Raw genomic sequence first — 18,567 nt, 5'->3', positions numbered from 1 at the left:
GTGTTGACTTCCTTCAGCATGCACAATCTGCATACATTCTCATCTACACGTCATGGTGTTGGGAGAGGTTGCTACAGCTCTGGGCCATGACTCCATGTGACATGAACATCTTTCCCCCCTCCCTGGGCCCGAAACAACCCCCTACTCATCAAATTGGGGACCATCTCCCACCCCTCCCCGGGCCAGAACAATTCGCTATTCACCATACTGGCGCCATCTGCCCCCCCCCCCCCCCCCCACCAGAACAATCCTCTACTCATAATTTTGAGGCCACCTTCCCCCCTCGCCTCCCTAGGCCAGAACAACCCCCTACTCGTCATATTGGGGCCACCTTCACCCCCTCCACAGGCCAGAACAACCCCCTACTCGTCATATTGGGGCCACCTTCACCCCCTCCCCAGAACAACCCCCTACTCGTCATATTGGGGCCACCTTCACCCCCTCCGCGGGCCAGAACAACCCCCTACTCGTCATATTGGGGCCACCTTCACCCCCTCCACAGGCCAGAACAACCCCCTACTCGTCATATTGGGGCCACCTTCACCCCCTCCCCAGAACAACCCCCTACTCGTCATATTGGGGCCACCTTCACCCCCTCCGCGGGCCAAAACAACCCCCTTTTCCTCATATTGGGGCCACCTTCACCCCGTCCCCCAACCCCCTACTCGTCATATTGGGGCCACCTTCACCCCCTGCCCGGGCCCCAACCCCCTACTCGTCATATTAGGGCCACCTTCACCCCCTGCCCGGGCCCCAACCCCCTACTCGTCTCCAAAGAAGTGCACCCTGAATCATCTGTAATTGGAACATGCCATGTCTTTTTACATCATAAACTGATATGAAAACATAATCCTTTTCATACCCAGAGAGTAAAGGGAATTCATTTCAAGACATCTGGAAAAGGTAAATAATTCAACAGTGATTAGGCCTAATCTGTGCATGCTGGATATGGAACACCACATGTATCAAGCTGTGTTATAAGGCGATTTATTTAAAGCAAGCTTTGAGGATCCCACAAAAGACTAACCCCAGGTGTCATCTGTAACACTAAACAACTTCTAGCAGGGGTTTTGAAATACATGTGTGCCAGTTAGTTACGGATTTCATGTAGGAATATGTTCTCCACTCAGTAACCGTGGCAACACTTCAAGCCCTGCCTTACCGGCGTAGATTTCATTCTGTCATCGCTATGGGATGTTCCCTGTCACTGGGGTAATTTATAGGTCAATATAATATTAAATCAGTGCACTCGCTGTTCGCACTAAGGCAGAATCACCAAATAACAACTCTAAATCCAGCCCAAATGCATCCTGGGAATTGGAGTAGCCTACACTAAAACAGAGGCTAACAGTAACATACCGTGCCACAGTGATTAGAAGTACGCTGTGGACTGCATCTCATCTGGTGCCCTCTAGAAAACAACATGTCAATGTTAAACAGGTTAGAATGGAGTGTGTAATGTACATGTGGATATGAGGAGTCCGTTTACCTTAAGGTGGGTATACGAATGTCAGGCAGTCAGAGTTCCTACACTGCATCAATAGTCAATCATAAGTAAATAGCAGTACATTGACTGTTATTGCTGTGAATACGCAGTATGTAGCTTATTTCATGTAATCACAGATATAGTTTACTGGTAGACCATACCAGCAAATGCATGATAACATTGTACTCTTGTCAATGGGTTAGTTTGGAACGAAACACTTTTTTTTTTTAAGTCTATAAAAACCTGAGTTTTCTTATGGTGTGATGGTTATCGATGTGCTGCCTTCTGCCTTTTCACAACCCAAGGCTGGGGTTTCTTCCTCATGACATCAACCTGTATGGTGTTACACTGTTAATGCTGTATAACCCCAGACCTACAGAATGTATAACACAAAGATCATTGAGCCTCTGCTTGGACCTCTGTTTAACACTCTAACCTTGCTTATGTAATATATTCAGCACAATACAACTTCCACTTCTAGGTAGTACAACTGAGAAAGCACAACATTAAAACGGCTGTAAATGTAGGAAAGTCTACTAGGAGCCCTGTGAATATTGTTCAGTGAACGAATAGACAATCTACAGCATTCAAGTGTACTTTTAGTGCAACGTATCCTTGAATTCCAGATGATTCTAAATGTATTCCAATTTCTAAGCTAAGTGCTGAATGAAAAAGACATGAAATCCACAATCCTCTGTTCTATTCTCCCTCTGTTTCATTGAAGTGCCAATGAAAGACAGTTTTTGATGGTCAGCATAAAAGACCATCCATATCGATCCAATCAGGCAAAAATTATGCAGAGGAAAAGAGATGAGGACTCTTCAAAATGGTGTCTATCTCGTCTCCACTCGTGTCATCAGGACTGAGATCTATACTACAGGGAGATGATCGTGCCAGGCGAGGAGATAGCACCATTATAGTGCTGGAAATTGCGATTCTCACAATTCTATATGTATTGTAGGGCTGTCTCTGACAAAAAAACATTTGGTCGACCAAGAGTCCTCTGTTATTTCGACCAATCGATTGGCCAAAATGTTTCATGTGGATTTTTCCATATATTTCCATATCCCATATATTTTGATCAAATCAACTATATTCACTGAGCTTGTCTGATGCTTTAAGCACACGGTTTGATTAAATAATTACAAACACAAATGACTAGAGTGAGTCCGACCAGTAATTGATTTGATCGTGCCGGGTCAGGCTCAGTCTTGCTGCGCTGCGTTAAAAACAATGACAGTGAGTGACTGTGACTAGCACCCGTTGTCTTTCTCTCCTCCCTGCTGCTGCGACCATCTCATAACATCAACAGTGTTTATAGTGTTGTCTTTCTCTGCTCCCTGCTGCTGCGACCATCTCATAACATCAACAGTGTTTATAGTGTTGTCTTTCTCTCCTCCCTGCTGCTGCGACCATCTCATAACATCAACAGTGTTTATAGTGTTGTCTTTCTCTCCTCCCTGCTGCTGCGACCATCTCATAACATCAACAGTGTTTATAGTGTTGTCTTTCTCTCCTCCCTGCTGCTGCGACCATCTCATAACATCAACAGTGTTTATAGTGTTGTCTTTCTCTCCTCCCTGCTGCTGCGACCATCTCATAACATCAACAGTGTTTATAGTGTTGTCTTTCTCTCCTCCCTGCTGCTGCGACCATCTCATAACATCAACAGTGTTTATAGTGTTGTCTTTCTCTCCTCCCTGCTGCTGTGACCATCTCATAACATCAACAGTGTTTATAGTGTTGTCTTTCTCTCCTCCCTGCTGCTGCGACCATCTCATAACATCAACAGTGTTTATCGCGCTGTCCTGGTTGCTGAAGCTGCAACATAATTACAGACATTTCTGACTGAAAGGTTTTGTTACTGAAATCCCTCATTTGTTTAGGAAAAACATTCCCTATTCCCTTGACCCTTGCTCTCTTTACGTGACATACGCATGGATCGCATGAACGTGACCAGAGACCTATTCGCACGGGACTAGTATTACTAGAGAACGTTGGTTATGTAATTATTACTCCAGAATGTCTGTTATTCCAGCAGACGATTCGGGCGGGATCGTAATTCTTTGACAGTTATGACACAAGCCTGGAGGTTTTTATTCTAGGTGTGAAGATACAATATTTCAACATGTCCAGGTGACAAGGCCACACTGATAACTCCAGCTTGGCTCTTAAGTTTCTAAACCAAAGCATATTTCCTACAGTGTCACCATAATATTTGAATTGAGGAAGTGTGATCATAATCATTAGGATATTTTAGCGATCCGCAGTATGTCTCAAATGCCCCCCAGCCTTCAGATGTGAGCTAAACAGTGCAATTGCACTTGAGATGCGTTTTAAGGCTACGGATGAGAAAGTTAACTTATCATTCCCAAACGTTTAGATCTATTGTATGCTGCTGCTTTGCGATCTATTAACAGCAGTCCACAAATTAACTTTTAACAAGGCACAGCTGTTAACCTGTTGAATCTATGGGGGCGCTATTTCATTATTGGATAAAAAAACATGCCCGTTTTAAGCTCAATATTTTGTCACGAAGATGCTCGACTATGCATATAATTGACAGCTTTGGAAAGAAAACAGTCTAACGTTTCCAAAACTGCAAAGATATTATCTGTGAGTGCCACAGAACTCATGCTACAGGCGAAACCAAGATGAAACTTCAAACAGGAAATGAGCAGAATTTCTGAAGCTCTGTTTTCCAATGTCTCCTTATACGGCTGTGAATGCAGCAGGAACGAGCCTGCGCTTTCTGTCGTTTCTTCAAGATGTCTGCAGCATTGTGACGTATTTGTAGGCATATCATTGGAAGATTGGCCATAAGAGACTACATTTTCCAGGGGTCCGCCCGGTGTCCTTTGTCTAAATTGGTGCGTAATCTTCAATTGCGGGCATTTTCTCCTGGGATTCAGGACAGAAAGCACACTTCCACGAAGGATATATCATCGAAGAGATATATGAAAAACACCTTGAGGATTGGTTCTAAACAACGTTTGCCATGTTTCAGTCGATATTATGGAGTTAATTTGGAAAAAAGTTTGGCGTATTGATGACTGGATTTTCGGTTTTTTTTGGTAGCCAAACGTGACGCACCAAACGGAGCGATTTCTCCTAAACAAATAATCTTTCAGGAAAAACTGAACATTTGCTATCTAACAGAGTCTCCTCATTGAAAACATCTGAAGTTCTTCAAAGGTAAATGATTTTATTTGAATGCTTTTCTGGTTTTTGTGAAAATGTTGCCTGCTAAATGCTAACGCTAATGCTAATGCTAAATGCTATGCTAGCTAGCTACTGTTACACAAATTATTGTTTTCCTATGGTTGAGAAGCATATTTTGAAAATCTGAGATGACAGTGTTGTTAACAAAAGGCTAAGCTTGAGAGCTAGTATATTTATTTAATTTCATTAGTGATTTTCATGAATAGTTAACGTTGCGTTATGCTAATGAGCTTGCAGGGATAAATACACTCCTGGATACAGGTTTTTTTGGTAGCCAAACGTGATGTACAAAACGGAGCGATTTCTAATACACAAAGAATCTTTTTGGAAAAACTGAACATTTGCTATCTAACTGAGAGTGTCCTCATTGAAAACATCTGAAGTTCTTCAAAGGTAAATTATTTTATTTGAAGGCTTCTTGTTTTTGTGAAAATGTTGCATGCTGAATGCTACGCTAAATGCTACGCTAAATGCTACACTAGGTATCAATACTCTTACACAAATGCTTGTTTTGCTATGGTTGAAAAGCATATTTTGAACATCTGAGATGACAGTGTTGTTAACAAAAGGCTAAGCTTGAGAGCTAGCATATTTATTTCATTTCATTTGCGATTTTCATGAATAGTTAACGTTGCGTTATGGTAATGAGCTTAGGTCTATAAATAGGATCCCGGATCCGGGTTTGCTCGCCGCAACTGGTTAATTGAAATGCATTCCAGGCGACTACCTCATGAAGCTGGTTGAGAGAATGCCAAGAGTGTGCAAAGCTGTCATCAAGGAAAAGGGTGGCTACTTTTAAGAATCTCAAATATAAAATATATTTTGATTTGTTTAACACTTTTTTGGTTACTACATGTCTCCATATGTGTTATTTCATAGTTTTGATGTCTTCACTATTATTCCACAATGTAGAAAATAGTAAAAAATAAAGAAAAACCCAGGTGTGTCCAAACTTTTGACTGGTACTGTAGTTCATTCATATCAGAATCAGTTATTGTTTTCTTTCGCAAACTGCAAGAAACACCTCTCAAACGCAGACATCTCTCTCAAAACGTAGGGAAGTCGATTGGCACGGAACTAGTATTATCAAAGGACATTGGAGTTCGACAAAAAATAGGTTATTCTGGACGGAATTGTTACTCTCCTGCCATGTAAAAATTACTGACATGGCAGATTCAGATGGGACAAAAATTACAGATGTGGTATTTTGTGCTCGTGCACATAATTAAATTGCCCGACCTCCCAGAGTAAAACTAATCCTGTCTGAATAGGGCTTGACCTATAGCCAGGACAGCTCTTTGCCATTGTGCCGCCATAAGCGAGAACAAAAAATGCTGGCCCCCGCAAAACTAGAATAGTCACAGTAAGCAAAGTGATGTTGAAAAGACCTCAAAAATATGTATTTTCCAGACGTTGAAGTTCGGTTCAATTTATGTTTAAAATATATATTTTCCAGAAACCTGAAAAGGCATCTTTTCCGGGCAATGAAATCCGGTACATTTTCGGTTCTGAATGAAAGTTGAAAATAAGTAATTTATGGATGTCTATGTTTGGACCAAATCAAGGCTGGACAAAAATCTGAGCCAAACATAAACGTCTAGGATTGGTTCAGATTTTGTCCGGACCAAAAACTAATGTCCGTGGTTGTGGAAGTCAAGGCTGGTTCGAAACTGCACAAAAAAAAGTGAGATTGGCATCAGTCCGTGCTTACAGAGGTGTAGCCTACAGTGTTGCTACCAATGTTAATGGCATTACTTATTATTATTATTATTATAATAACAATAAGGAGATCAAGAAAAAGGAGCGTTATTAATATAACATATTTCTGACAATTTGGAACCGTGTAAATACTAAACTAATTCTAAATAATACCAGAGAGGCTGTTCTAATTAAAACAAGTGAAAAGCCTTTATCACAGCAAAGCAAAGATTAAAAACAGCAGAATTTGTGAAATTGTTTACTTGACATGTTGTTGTGTGAGGCTTGGTGATCTATTAAACAAACACCCAAACAGGCAACAGAAACAGGAACTGTTGGTGATTATAAAGCCAGGCACATTTAACAGTTAGCCTATTGATTATAGACATAACTCATTTCCGGTTTCCGCTCCCCTCACTTTTAGACATTAAGGCAAGGGCTGTTCTCATCTCCTCCTTCTGCGACTGTCTCCACGGCATTGTTCTCAACACCAATGAGCTGGTTAACTTCACTATCATGCACATCAGTGGAGGAGGATCCTCAGAGGCAGAAGGGGAGGAGGATCCTCAGAGGCAGAAGGGGAGGAGGATCCTCAGAGGCAGAAGGGGAGGAGGATCCTCAGAGGCAGAAGGGCAGGAGGATCCTCAGAGGCAGAAGGATCCTCAGAGGCAGAAGGGCAGGAGGATCCTCAGAGGCAGAAGGGGAGGAGGATCCTCAGAGGCAGAAGGATCCTCAGAGGCAGAAGGGCAGGAGGATCCTCAGACGCAGAAGGATCCTCAGAGGCAGAAGGGCAGGAGGATCCTCAGTGAATTTCCTTTTTTTTTTTTTTAAGTTATCCTTTTTAGATAAAACTATACTACATCTAACAACGTCACCCAATTGATTAAAACACACTATTTTGCAAAGGTGGTCTACAGTAGCCTATACAACACTGTAGGGTTGCACCATATTACCTCCCCTAACCTGTGCGCCAGCACATTGACTCTGTACCGGTCCTCCCTGTATACAGCCTCCACATTGACTCTGTACCTGTATATGGTCTGCACGTGCGTGCGTGTCTGTCTGTCTGTCTGTCGTGCGCGTCTGTCTGTCGTGCGCGCCTGTCTGTCGTACGCGCCTGTCTGCCTGTCTCTCTGTCTGACACACACGTGCAGACAAGCACGCACATCAGACACAGACAGACAGGCGCCTGCCTGCCTGCAGCTTTGCTCTGGGAGAGTGTAGGGCCCTGAGCAGCAACAGCAGGGTCGGTCAGAGTGCTGGTGCAAAGTACAGAGAGAGATAAGAAAAATCGATATGTAACAATTACTGGAGTCTTCCCTCTCGCGGCAGCACTATTAACAGAGACAGTCTCCTCTGCTGCCCTCTCTAAGAGCAGAGGGAAAACATGACAGTCGTCTGGTGATTGTTGATAGATGGTTCATGATACTACAAGGCCAGAGTTTGTTGTGCATTTCCTGTCTGGATGACATCAGTAAGCTGACAGCATCTCAAAAGGAAAAATCCTAGAAGGTGGTATAATTAAGATGGTGTATTGGCATTAGGGCTGACCTCATTTAGTCGATTGGTCGATTGTGTTGGTCGCCCGAGATTTCTTTAGTTGAGCAGTAGCAAAAATATATATATAATAGTGTACAAGATACATGTCTGATTCGCACCTGAGTGGACTAATCCATTGTGGAGGTGCGTTGGGATGGTACAGTCCATCAGACTAAGACATGTGCTACAGAAATGTTATATGTTTATATACATAAGAACAATTGTGCAACACTAATAAAATGAATATAATTTCATAACAAATTGGCATTAGATAGTAGTCGCTGTCCGCGGTTCTGAAACACATCAGTGCTCTGTTGAATTTGCGCCTTTTCCTAGACCACTATATGCATAATATCAAAGCATTGAGAACAATGGGGCGGAGGCAGCTGCAGAATGAGGAGATGAGAAAACAGCCCTTGCCTTATTGTCTAAGAAAAGTGAGGAGAGGAAACCAACTTAATGAGGTCTATAATCAATAGGCTAACTGTTAAATGTGCCTGGCTATATACATCATCCATATACTGTACCAGTCAAAAGATTGGACACACCTATTCATTCAAGGATTTTTCTTCATTGTAGAATAAAAGTGAAGACATAAAAACTATAAAATAACACATATGGAATCATGTAGTTTCCCAAAAATATTAAATTAAAATAGATTTTATATTTGAGATTCTTCAAAGTAGCCACCCTTTGCCTTGATGACAGCTTTGCACACTCTTGGCATTCTCTCAACCAGCTTCATGAGGTAGTCACCTGGAATGGATTTCAATTAACAGGTGTGCCTTTTTAAAATTACATTATTTGAATTTATTTTCTTCTTAATGCGTTTGAGCAAATCAGTTGTGTTGTGACAAGGTAGGGGTGCTCTACAGAAGATAGACTGATTTGGTAAAAGACTAAGTCCATATTATGGCAAGAACAACTCAAATAAGCAAAGAGAAACAACAGTGCATCATTACTTTAAGACAAGAAGGTCAGTCAATCCGGGAAACATTTCAAGAACTTTAAAAGTCTCAACAGGTGCAGTCGCAAAAACCAAAAAGCGCTATGATGAAACTGGCTCATGAGGACCACCACAGGAAAGGAAGACCCAGAGTTAACTCTGCTGCAGAGGATAAGTTCATTAGAGTTACCAGCCTCAGATTGTGAAACACTTATTTAGGCTGCAGAGTTCAAGTAACAGACATCTCAACATCAACTGTACAGAGGAGACCAGGCCGTCATGATTGAATTGCTAAAAAAATGACTAAAGGACACCAATAAGAAGAAGAGACTTGCTTGGGCCAAGAAACACGGGCAATGTACCTTAGACCCCTTGGAAATCTGTCCTTTGGTCTGATGAGTCTAAATTTGAGATTTGGGGTTCCGACCACCTCGTGCTTGTGAGACGCAGAGTAGTTGAACGGATGATCTTCGCATGTATGATTCCCAAAGTGAAGCATGGAGGTGGTGGTGTGATGGTGCTTTGCTGGTGACACTGTTTGTGATTGATTTAGAATTCAAGGCACATAACCAACATGGCTATGGCAGCATTCTGCATGGCAGCATTCTGCAGTGATATGCCATCCCATAGTGGGACTATCATTTGTTTTCAACAGGACAATAACCCAACACACCTCCATGAATCCATACGTGTCATTTCATAGTTGTGATGTCTTCACAATTATTCTACAATGTAGGGAAAAAAAACCTTGAGTAGGTGTGTCCAAACTTTTGACTGGTCCTGTACCTGCATTGATCCAAGCACCAGTGTGGATTAGTACTGTACCTTCTCTAACGGTATTTAAAGTTTGATTTGTTACATTCAATAATTCAGTAATGATACAGAAATAAATGATGGAAATCATCCGTTTCTGTCGGCAGTAGGAAACTGCTAAAAGCTGAGAACTGCTAGCTAACTTGCTAGCACAACAAGTCAACAACTTCGGGAGTGCGAGTTTGCCAAATAGAGACCCCCAGAAGTCGGCAGTCTGGCCTCTAAAGGTGAATGTAAGAACTGCATTTGAACCCGGAAATACAGTCGAGGAGAATAATTATTCTGATAAAGGAAAACTTTCTGGGGATGAAATAGAGACATAGCAACAAAAAAAGGAACGTGACACAGTATGTAAATGAAAACTAATTAGCGTATTAAACGAAGAAAAATTGCAAAAAAGCAAAAAGCAAGCACTGGTGGAGTACCAGTGTTGGTAGAACATCCTCTGTTGTAACCTCAAACAGGACTACTTCACTGTCAGTTTTCTCCTCCTATTATTTTTGGTTGAAGTTTGGTTGAACAGTATAAAGGGGAAAGACCATTAAAACCACTTGCAATACATGTCTTGCTATCCTAGGGTCATGCACTACCATGCACTTTAAGTGACTTTGGGTCATTGATAAATCCCATGTATTATTAATGTAAACTCACCCCAATCCGTACAAATGTGCGCGACCGCGACATTCAAACGAGGCTGCAATGAAAACGAATGGGACTGTAGTGACTGTGTTGGCATCAAACTCTGTGGTGTGAACATGGTAATGGTAATGGACTAACAGTATTGGAGAAAAAATGAAAAAACGGACCCCTCTGACACTGTACGTTACATCGTGACGTGTCACTACGTAACGTACAGCGCCCATTTGCATCTCATTTTGTGCCGTACAGCCTCTTTCCACCAGGGGTAGCCCTTCTCTCACAGATTAAAATCATGCTTAACCATATAAACTTGTAAGAAAACTTCATTATTCACTTCGTAGCCTTCACTCCCCACCCGCCATTTTTAAAAAGGCCCGGCGAAGCTCCATCACTTATGTAAATTATGCAGAAACAGGCAGCGTGGAGGTCTCCCCGGATTTTGTTGGAAAGGGAAGAGATTGTGCTTTACAGTGGTATTCATATTACAGTTGACCTGGAAGTATTACCTTTTTTTTTGGCGCTAAAATAAGGTCACGGACCAAGGCGATGGACAAAAGTGAGTGAGTTTACGTTAGTAGTACTAAGCACATTTTTCTCTATTATTTTATTTTAATAACTTTTATTATTCAAATACCGCCATACCGTCAAAAAGAAGACAAATACGATTATATTTTGGCCATTTCGCCAAGCCCCAACACGCACACACACGCGGTTTAATAAGCCGACTTCACACATGAATCAATAAGCTGAAGTTGCTGTCCCTGTCATATTCACCAACAAATGACACCCTAGATTACTAAACGGTTTCAGAGTGTAATAGTCCTTGCTACTCTCGCTATACTGTGTGATGTCATGGTGTTGAATACTGTTATCAAATCAATTCACATCTGCCTCACATACCAAAATGCCAGCAGATATCCTCTCCCTGATCGTTGTTTACAAGGTGGGTGGAAAGCTTCCTAGGACCGTTCTCTGTTCTGTATTTCTCTCCTTCATTTATTTACCAGCCAGGGAATATGATGTAACCCCATGTAAACAGAAAGAGCATGAAAGAACAGAAACAGAATGGAACAGCCTAATTATGGATGAGTCTGACTGTTGCTGAATGCTGAGAGAATAAGAGAGCGTGAGAGACAGCGAGGGAGAGAGCAAGAGAGTGCGCACGAGAGAGCGCAAACGGGAGAGCGCAAACGAGAGAGCGCAAACGGGAGAGCGCAAACGGGAGAGAGAGAGAGCGAGAGAGAGCGCGAACGAGAGAGCGAGCGAGAGCGCCAGAGAGAGAGCGAGCGAGCGAGAGCGCCAGAGAGAGAGCGAGCGAGCGAGAGCGCCAGAGAGAGCGAGCGAGAGCGCCAGAGAGCGAGCGAGAGCGCCAGAGAGCGAGAGCGAGACCGCAAGAGAGCACGAGAGCGCCAGAGAGAGAGCACGAGAGCGCCAGAGAGAGAGCACGAGAGCGCCAGAGAGAGAGCACGAGAGCGCCAGAGAGAGAGCACGAGAGCGCATGAGAGAGCGAGAGCGCCAGAGAGCGAGAGCCAGAGAGCGAGAGCGCCAGAGAGCGAGAGCGCCAGAGAGCGAGAGCGCCAGAGAGCGAGAGAGAGCGCGAGCGCCAGAGAGAGAGCGAGAGCGCCAGAGAGAGAGCGAGAGCGCCAGAGAGAGAGCGAGAGCGCCAGAGAGAGAGCGAGAGCGCCAGAGAGAGAGCGAGAGCGCCAGAGAGAGCGCGAAAGCGCCAGAGAGAGCGCGAAAGCGCCAGAGAGAGAGCGAGAGCGCCAGAGAAAGAGCGAGAGCGCCAGAGAAAGAGCGATAGCGCCAGAGAAAGAGCGCCAGAGAAAGAGCGAGAGCGCCAGAGAAAGAGCGAGAGCGCCAGAGAGAGAGCGAGAATGCCAGAGAGAAAGCGAGAGAGCGAGAGCGCCAGAGCGTGAGAGAGCGCCAGAGCGTGAGAGAGCGAGAGCGCCAGAGAGAGAGCGCAAGAGAGCCAGAGAGAGCGCGAGAGAGCGCGAGAGAGAGTGCCAGAGAGAGCGAGAGCGCCAGAGAGAGCGCGCCAGAGAGAGAGCGAGAGCGCCAGAGAGAGACAGAGAGCGAGCGAGAGCGCCAGAGAGCGAGCGAGAGCGCCAGAGAGCGAGCGAGAGCGCCAGAGAGAGAGCGAGAGCGCCAGAGAGAGAGCGAGAGCGCCAGAGAGAGAGCGAGAGCGCCAGAGAGAGAGCGAGAGCGCCAGAGAGAGAGCGAGATCGCCAGAGAGAGGGCGAGCGAGCGAGCGAGAGCGCCAGAGAGAGAGTGAGCGAGCGCGCCAGAGAGAGAGCGAGCGAGAGCGCCAGAGAGAGAGCGAGCGAGAGCGAGCGAGAGCGCCAGAGTGCGAGCGAGAGCGCCAGAGTGCGAGAGCGCCAGAGAGCGAGAGCGCCAGAGAGCGAGAGCGCCAGAGAGCGAGAGCGCCAGAGAGCGAGCGAGCGACCGCGAGAGAGCAAGAGAGCGCCAGAGAGAGAGCACGAGAGCGCCAGAGAGAGAGCACGAGAGCGAGAGCGCCAGAGAGAGCACGAGCGCCAGAGAGAGAGCGAGAGCGCCAGAGAGAGAGCGAGAGCGCCAGAGAGAGCGAGAGCGCCAGAGAGAGCGAGAGCGCCAGAGAGAGAGCGAGAGCGCCAGAGAGAGAGAGAGCGAGAGCGCCAGAGAGAGCGAGAGCGCCAGAGAGAGAGAGAGCGCCAGAGAGAGAGCGAGAGAGCAAGAGCGCCAGAGAGAGAGCGAGAGCGCCAGAGAGAGAGCGAGCGAGAGCGCCAGAGAGAGAGCGAGAGCGCCAGAGAGAGAGCGAGAGCGCCAGAGAGAAAGCGAGAGCGCCAGAGAGAGCGCAAGAGCGCCAGAGAGAGCGCGAGAAAGAGTGCCAGAGAGAGCGAGAGCGCCAGAGAGAGCGCGCCAGAGAGAGAGCGAGAGCGCCAGAGAGAGACAGAGAGCGCCAAAGAGCGAGCGAGAGCGAGAGAGAGCGAGAGCGCCAGAGAGAGAGCGAGAGCGCCAGAGAGAGAGCGAGAGCGCCAGAGAGAGGGCGAGCGAGCGAGAGCGCCAGAGAGAGAGAGCGAGCGAGAGCGCCAGAGAGCGAGCGAGCGAGAGCGCCAGAGAGCGAGCGAGCGAGAGCGCCAGAGAGCGAGCGAGCGAGAGCGCCAGAGAGCGAGCGCCAGAGAGCGAGCGAGAGCGCCAGAGAGCGAGCGAGAGCGCCAGAGAGCGAGCGAGAGCGCCAGAGAGCGAGCAAGAGCGCCAGAGAGCGAGCAAGCGACCGCGAGAGAGCACGAGAGCGCCAGAGAGAGAGCACAAGAGCGCCAGAGAGAGAGCGCCAGAGAGAGCGCGAGAGCGCCAGAGAGAGCGCCAGAGAGAACACGAGAGCGCCAGAGAGAGCGCGAGAGCGCCAGAGAGAGCGCGAGAGCGCCAGAGAGAGCACGAGAGCGCCAGAGAGAGAGCGAGAGCGCCAGAGAGCGCGAGAGCGCCAGAGAGCGCCAGAGAGAGCGCGAGAGCGCCAGAGAGAGCGCGAGGGCGCGAGAGCGCCAGAGAGAGCGCGAGGGCGCGAGAGCGCCAGAGAGAGCGCGAGAGCGCGAGAGCGCCAGAGAGAGCGCGAGAGCGCCAGAGAGAGCGCCAGAGAGAGCGCGAGAGCGCCAGAGAGAGCGCGAGAGCGCCAGAGAGGGCGCGAGAGCGCCAGAGAGGGCGCGAGAGAGAGCGTGAGAGCGCCAGAGAGAGAGCGAGAGCGCCAGAGAGAGAGCGAGAGCGCCAGAGAGAGAGCGAGAGCGCCAGAGCGAGAGTGACAGAGCAAGAGCGCCAGAGAGCGAGAGCGCCAGAGAGCGAGAGAGCGAGAGCGCCAGAGAGAGGGAGCGCAAGAGAGAGAGAGCATGAGAGCGCCAGAGAGAAATCGAGAGCGCCAGAGAGAGAGCGAGAGCGCCAGAGAGAGAGCGAGAGCGCCAGAGAGAGAGCGAGAGCGCCAGAGAGAGGGAGCGCAAGAGAGAGAGCGAGAGTGCCAGAGAGAAAGCGAGAGAGCGAGAGCGCCAGAGCGTGAGAGAGAGCGCCAGAGAGAGAGCGAGAGCGCCAGAGAGAGCGTGAGAGAGAGAGAGCGTGAGAGAGAGAGAGCGAGAGAGAGAGAGAGCGAGAGTGAGAGCGCGAGCGAGAGAGAGAGCCACCGCATCACACAATCAACAGATAACTCCGAAAGATAACTCCATGAAACATTTAAAGATGGATGAGGCAGAGAAGTAAGAAGGGTTAAGATCTCTGGGAGAGTAGAGAGGTAGACAGAGTTACGTAGGAAGAGTGTGCTAGAGGAGGTAGATAGAAACACCAGTGTGCCATCACAGCAGCAAGATTTGTGACCTGTTGCCACAAGAAAAGGGCAACCAGTGAAGAACAAACACCACTGTAAATACAACCCATATTTATGTTTATTTATTTTCCCTTTTGTACTTTAACCATTTGCACATTGTTTAAACACTGTATATAGACATATGACATTTCAAATGTCTATTTTTTGGGGACTTCTGTGAGTGTAATGTTTACTGTTCATTTTTATTGTTTATTTAACTTTTGTGTATTATCTACTTCACTTGCTTTGGCAATGTAAACTTATGTTTCTCATGCCAATAAAGCCCCTTGAATTGAATAGAGAGCATGAGGTAGAGAAAACGCTAGGTATGTAGGTAGAAAACTATGTAGGTGAGAGTGGTAGTGGTAGGGAGAGGGCGAGAGAGGAATTGAGAAAGATTACAGTGGAGGTGGTGAGAGGGAAAAAGAGGGCAATAGAGGTAAACAGAGAGGGAGAGGGAGAGAGGTAAAGTAAGCAGCTTATCACTTACCGGTGAGTACAGCCTTGGCGGACGAGTCGGCCAGGTCCAGGGCACTCTTGCCGTCAGTGTTGCGTATGTTGGGGTCAGCTCCGTGCTGGAGCAGCACTGTGCAGGGGAAACACAGACAGTAGCTGAGCTCAGGCAGGGACAGACACAGACCACGGCTGCTGCTAACACCAGAACTAGCGCTACTGCCACTGCTGCCCGCTAGCACTCTCTGGCCCCGCGGCATGCTGCAGACATAAACATACATGGCACACCAGCGGTGTGTCTTGAGAACGGAGGACCAGAGCGGCAGCTGGCTGCAAGAGCAGAAAAAAACAACAGCCCAAACGGAACGCTGCGGAGGAGGGGAAAAAGACAGATTATAAAAACAGGCAGGACGACACGGCACGACCATGTGACTCCATCACAGGTATGAGAGCAGAATATCAAAGCCTGCCTGCCTCTCTCCATCTATCCCGAGGAGGGAGGGTGAGAGAAAATAAAAAAAGAAGTGGAGAGAAGGCCAAGCTTCCCAGGTTGCAGCGTTTTAATCTCCCCAGCGATTGTCTGAGGGGAACAAACAGCAGAACAACAGCAAAGAACCTTATGAAGACGCTGGAGGAAACGGGTTCAAAAGTATCTATATCCACAGTAAAACGAGTCCTATATCGAAATAACCTGAAAGGCCACTCAGCAAGGAAGAAGCCACTGCTCCAAAACCGCCATAAAAAAGCCAGACTACGGTTTGCAACTGCACATGGGGACAAAGATCGTACATTTTGGAGAAATGTCCTCTGGTCTGATGAAACAAAAATAGAACTGTTTGGCCATAATGACCATCAATATGTTTGGAGGAAAAAGGGGGGACGCACGGGGGGTGGCAGCATCATGTTGTGGGGGTGCTTTGCTGCAGGAGGGACTGGTGCACTTCACAAAATAGATGGCATCATGAGGTAAGAAAATTCTGTGGATATATTGAAGAAACATCTCAAGACATCAGACAGGAAGTTAAAGCTTGGTCACAAATGGGTCTTCCAAATGGACAATGACCCCAAGCATACTTCCAAAGTTGTGGCAAAATGGCTTAAGGACAACAAAGTCAAGATATTGGAGTGACCATCACAAAGCCTTGACCTCAATCCTATAGAAAATTTGTGGGCAGAACTGAAAAAGTAGTGGAAATTTCCTGTATTACCAAATCATGAGAGCAAACCACCACAAAAGTCACGGGTTATCATAAAGTCCATCTTTAATTATTATGAGCTCCATCACAACCCTGTGACTCTCAGATCAATTCAGTGTCTATAAATGAATTCTCTGAGAGTCCTTACACATTGCAACTGAGATCCTTTATAGCAAAGACACACATAGCCAGACAGCATTGGGCTATAAATTATCGTTCAGCTTTGTCTCCTAAACTATGTTCTTATCTCGATCTTGGTACCACTCAGGACCAAAAACAAAACCCCATCCACTAGCATATATCAAATACACCGCTTCCTGGACAAGATCACAGAGAGACAGTGACTGGCACACAGACATTGTGGAGCCAAGAGATAATTGGTTCCCCCTCAACCATCCCTTCACATGGTTTAAAAGATAAATTTACACATGACACATTCACAGATAAGACTAACCAGACCTCTCCCCTCTCTGGGCCCACATAAGCATGCTATAAAATTAATAAAACATCTTATTTATAAATGTTACCTAAAGAATTCTGATTCTGCTACGACAGAGCAAGGAGGCCTACAAACCTGACTCAGTTACACCAGCTCTGTCAGGAGGAATGGGCCAAAATACACCCAACTTATTGTGGTAAACTTGTGGAAGGCTACCCAAAACGTTTGACCCAAGTTAAACCATTTAAAGGCAATGCTACCAAATACTAATTGAGTGTATGTAAAGTCTGACCCACTTGGAATATGGTGAAATAAATAAAAAGCTGAAATACATCACTCTCTCTACTATTATTCTGACATTTCACATTCTTAAAATAAAGTGGTGATTCTAACTAAGACAGGGAATTTTTACTGGGATTAAATGTCAGGAATTGTGAAAAACTGAGTTTAACTGTATTTGGCTATGGTGTATATAAACTTCTGACTTCAACTGTAGATATACTTTTTTTTAGAATATACCTTCATTATTCCCCGCAAACCCTACCAACCTTCCCCCGATTGGGGTAAACTAATAAACAATGCCACTTAGGCTTTTACCTTCAGTTTATACATCTTATACACATTTTTCAGACACAATCTATTTTACAATAGTTATATATTGCTTGTTTTTAGTCATTCCTCTATTTCTGATGTCCATCCATTTTGATTTCTATTTGTAACTGGATTATTTCACAAACTTTCTGAACCTATATACACTTTACAGACCCCGTATGTTTTACATTGGTTATCTTGTTATTAGTCCCACCCTTCAGCTCCATTCAACTCCTCCCATCTATCTCTCAACACCATCCATTCTGGATTTCGATTTACCATATATTTTTCAACTGTGCTGTGATGCTTGACAAAAGTACTGAATCTTTCTAATCTTATAGCTTCTACAAAAGGTAAATTAAAAATGTTGCTAAAATAATTATTATATTACTGATTGATTGACTATGGCTTTTCAAATCACCCAGTATTGCTATCTGCAGCGTTAGTTCTACGCAAATGTTGCAACTCTTCAGCCATTCCTGGACCTGTGACCAAAAACGAGCTATATATGGACAGTACCAAAATAAATTATCTAATGACTCTGCCTCCTCACAGCAAAATCTGCAGAGCTGGGAAGATTGTATTCCCCATATATATAATTGCAAGAATTTTGTATAGTCATTTAAATTGAAAAAATGTTTTGAATCTGCCGTTGTTTTGCGTATTAATTCATAAGCCATGTGCCATGGAATGGGTACATCGAAACTCTTCCCAACTATTTTGCAATTTATATGGCACAGCTGTCAGTTTTTGGTCCTTAAATTAAATTGGTATATGTCTTTATTTATCACACTTTTCTTTAACCATTTATGTTCTTTAATACAGGGCCGACATACAAGTTCCTTACTTTTTCTTTTTCCCCCTTTACTTACCTCTTCCATTTTTGTTGTAATGCTGCAATTAGTTGGTTGTCATTTTGGGTAGAGCAGAAATCTCCATATGTCTGTGTTAACTGCATGTGTGACATAACTCCACCAGTCCTATTTATATCATTCACAAAAATTATATTTATTCAAAAAATGTTTTTTTTTATCAATTAGTATATTTGAGTTTAACCACAATATTTGTTGTATTATTTGTTCTGTCTTTTCAGGTGGATTAAACTGAAATTGCAACCAACTTTCTAAGGCTTGTTTAAAAAAGTAAGATATTGAGATTATTTACTTTTCAAACAACCGAAAGTGAGCAGGTACAGTGCCTTGCGAAAGTATTCGGCCCCCTTGAACT

The 18,567-nt window shown here is 45.3% G+C and overlaps 1 protein-coding gene across 2 annotated transcripts in view; it reads right to left on the bottom strand.

Annotated features, from left to right (window-relative positions):
- Positions 1–18,567, bottom strand: part of LOC139422845 (poly [ADP-ribose] polymerase tankyrase-1-like) — a 157,138-nt gene that overhangs the window by 111,920 nt on the left and 26,651 nt on the right. For both annotated transcript variants that reach the window (XM_071174258.1, XM_071174257.1), the window contains exon 3: positions 15,152–15,247. In XM_071174258.1, coding sequence (XP_071030359.1) covers positions 15,152–15,247 — 96 coding nt within the window. The remainder of the gene's footprint in view (positions 1–15,151; positions 15,248–18,567) is intronic.

This window comes from Oncorhynchus clarkii, chromosome 12 (genome assembly GCF_045791955.1).
Source record: "Oncorhynchus clarkii lewisi isolate Uvic-CL-2024 chromosome 12, UVic_Ocla_1.0, whole genome shotgun sequence".
Taxonomy (NCBI): domain Eukaryota; kingdom Metazoa; phylum Chordata; class Actinopteri; order Salmoniformes; family Salmonidae; genus Oncorhynchus; species Oncorhynchus clarkii.
The sequence above is the reverse complement of the archived record's forward strand: the minus strand, read 5'-3'. Positions and strand labels throughout refer to the sequence as shown.